The sequence below is a fragment of the Propithecus coquereli genome, unplaced genomic scaffold (genome assembly GCF_000956105.1).
Source record: "Propithecus coquereli isolate 6110/MARCELLA unplaced genomic scaffold, Pcoq_1.0 Scaffold208, whole genome shotgun sequence".
NCBI lineage: Eukaryota > Metazoa > Chordata > Mammalia > Primates > Indriidae > Propithecus > Propithecus coquereli.
The window spans coordinates 2646348-2648187 of NW_012145856.1; the positions used below are offsets into that span (position 1 = coordinate 2646348).

Below are 1840 nucleotides of genomic sequence, written 5' to 3' on the forward strand. Positions count from 1 at the left end.
TTGCTTGTGTATAGAAATGCACAACTTTGCTGAATTCATTTGTTACTTCTAGTTTTTTTGGGGGTGGTGAGGACTCCTTAGGATTTTCTACATATAAGATTATGTTGTCTGTGAATAAAGACAAGTTTACCTCCTCCACTTTAATCTGAATGCTTTTTGTTTCATTTCCGTTTAAGTTCCCTGGCTGAAACTTTCAGCACAATGTTGAATAGAAGTATTAAAATAGTAAGAGCAGATGCATCCTTGTCTTATTCCTTTATATTCATTTTAAATCCCAATTATTCCATAGCAGTAGAGATGGAGGTAACCCAAAAGGTCAGGGGTTCGAGGAATGAAAGAAGAAAGAGAAAAATGAGGAACAGGAAAATTCAGGGCACGCAGAGGGTGCCAGAGAACAATTCTGTCTATGTCACCACTCTGCTAAGCAATCTTGGCCCCACTGGGATGGCTGGGGCAGGACAAAGTAGCCTCCCAGATTCCAGGCCCTCCCCTCTTGGTCCACCCTAGGGACTGGTCCTAATCTATTTTTACTGTTGGTTTGCTGCCCTCATCTCAAACATGTTTTAAGGTTTCATTTTGCCTTTCAAGGCTCCAGATCACCTGCTACCCCTCTGTTGTGCTCCATTTTTCTTACTTGCCAGTGAAAACCATCCATTCCCTTTCTGCCCACTTCCCAGTGCAAATGTCCTCTCTTTCATTACTTGAGCTCACATGGTCCAAATTGGATCTCATTTTGGCAATAAGATCCCTATGTGGCCAGATTAATATTTGCCAAAATTTAATTCCTGAAAGATTTTTCCTTTTTCATAAGTATACCTGAATCAACAGGTCTCTAATAAAGTCAATCAAAATTCTTTTGAATGGATTCTGGAAGCTAGACTGCCTGGGTTCATATCTTGACCCTACTACTTGTAAACTGTCCATGTCAGTTTTCTTGTGTATAAAATGGGGATAATAATAGCGATCACACTATAGGGTTGTTGTGAGGATTAAATTTGCTAAGCCATGGGAAGTGCTTAAAATAGTGTCTGGCGTGTAGCAAGAGCGATATACGTTTTCCCTATTATTATTATTTGGGAAAACATCTGTCCATTTTCTGTGTATAAATATTCTCAACATGTATTTATACATTCTTATCACAATCTTATCTTTACAAAGGGAACATCGGAAGTCACCATCACCAACATCAAATACTGGAGGAGGACACCATCTTCTTATGGGCCAGGTGAGTGTAAACCAACAGGTTGTGGCACTCAGCTGGGTGCCCTGGCCACATGGACATACTGACCAGTAATGTAAATTAGTGCATCCCAGGGAATCTTTCCTTCTTGACAGTAAAGGTTGAGGTTCAGTAAAGCACATTCCCTGTCACTGTCATTAAATTCATAGCAGATATTCCAGCCAAGGGGGCCAAACTTCTTTCTCTCCTAGAATGGAAAATGAAAATGGTCTGAAATAAAATGTGACAAAATTGATTTTGTGTAAAATATTGAAAACTAAAAGGTTTCCATTGAAGGTGGCATCCCCACACTGTAAAATCAGTTAAAATCATGCAGTTCAACTTGAGCTAAGCTTTTGCCTAATAAAGGAAGCACCTCTTCTTTCCTCTAATCCTGGCCCCTCTCTGTATTTCCAAAAGAAAATTTGCTATTATTGGAAATTTGATAGACCTGTCAAACGGACATTTGTTCTTTAGGGCAAAATAAAATATTTCCCCATCAAAATGGAAAAAAAAATCCCACTGGGAGTCTTTTGGCATAAAAATGCTGGCACTATAATCATCCATTGGGTGGAGAGGGCTACCCCCTACTGTTTTTTTTTTTTTTTTTGAGAAGAGTCT

At 39.2% G+C, this 1840-nt stretch overlaps 1 protein-coding gene across 1 annotated transcript in view; it reads right to left on the reverse strand.

Annotated features, from left to right (window-relative positions):
* The window catches only part of DNAH6 (dynein, axonemal, heavy chain 6), a 318529-nt gene that overhangs the window by 25834 nt on the left and 290855 nt on the right, over nucleotides 1–1840 (reverse strand). The window contains exon 65 of the mRNA XM_012644194.1: nucleotides 1289–1427. Within this exon, the coding sequence (XP_012499648.1) occupies nucleotides 1289–1427 (139 nt within the window). The remainder of the gene's footprint in view (nucleotides 1–1288; nucleotides 1428–1840) is intronic.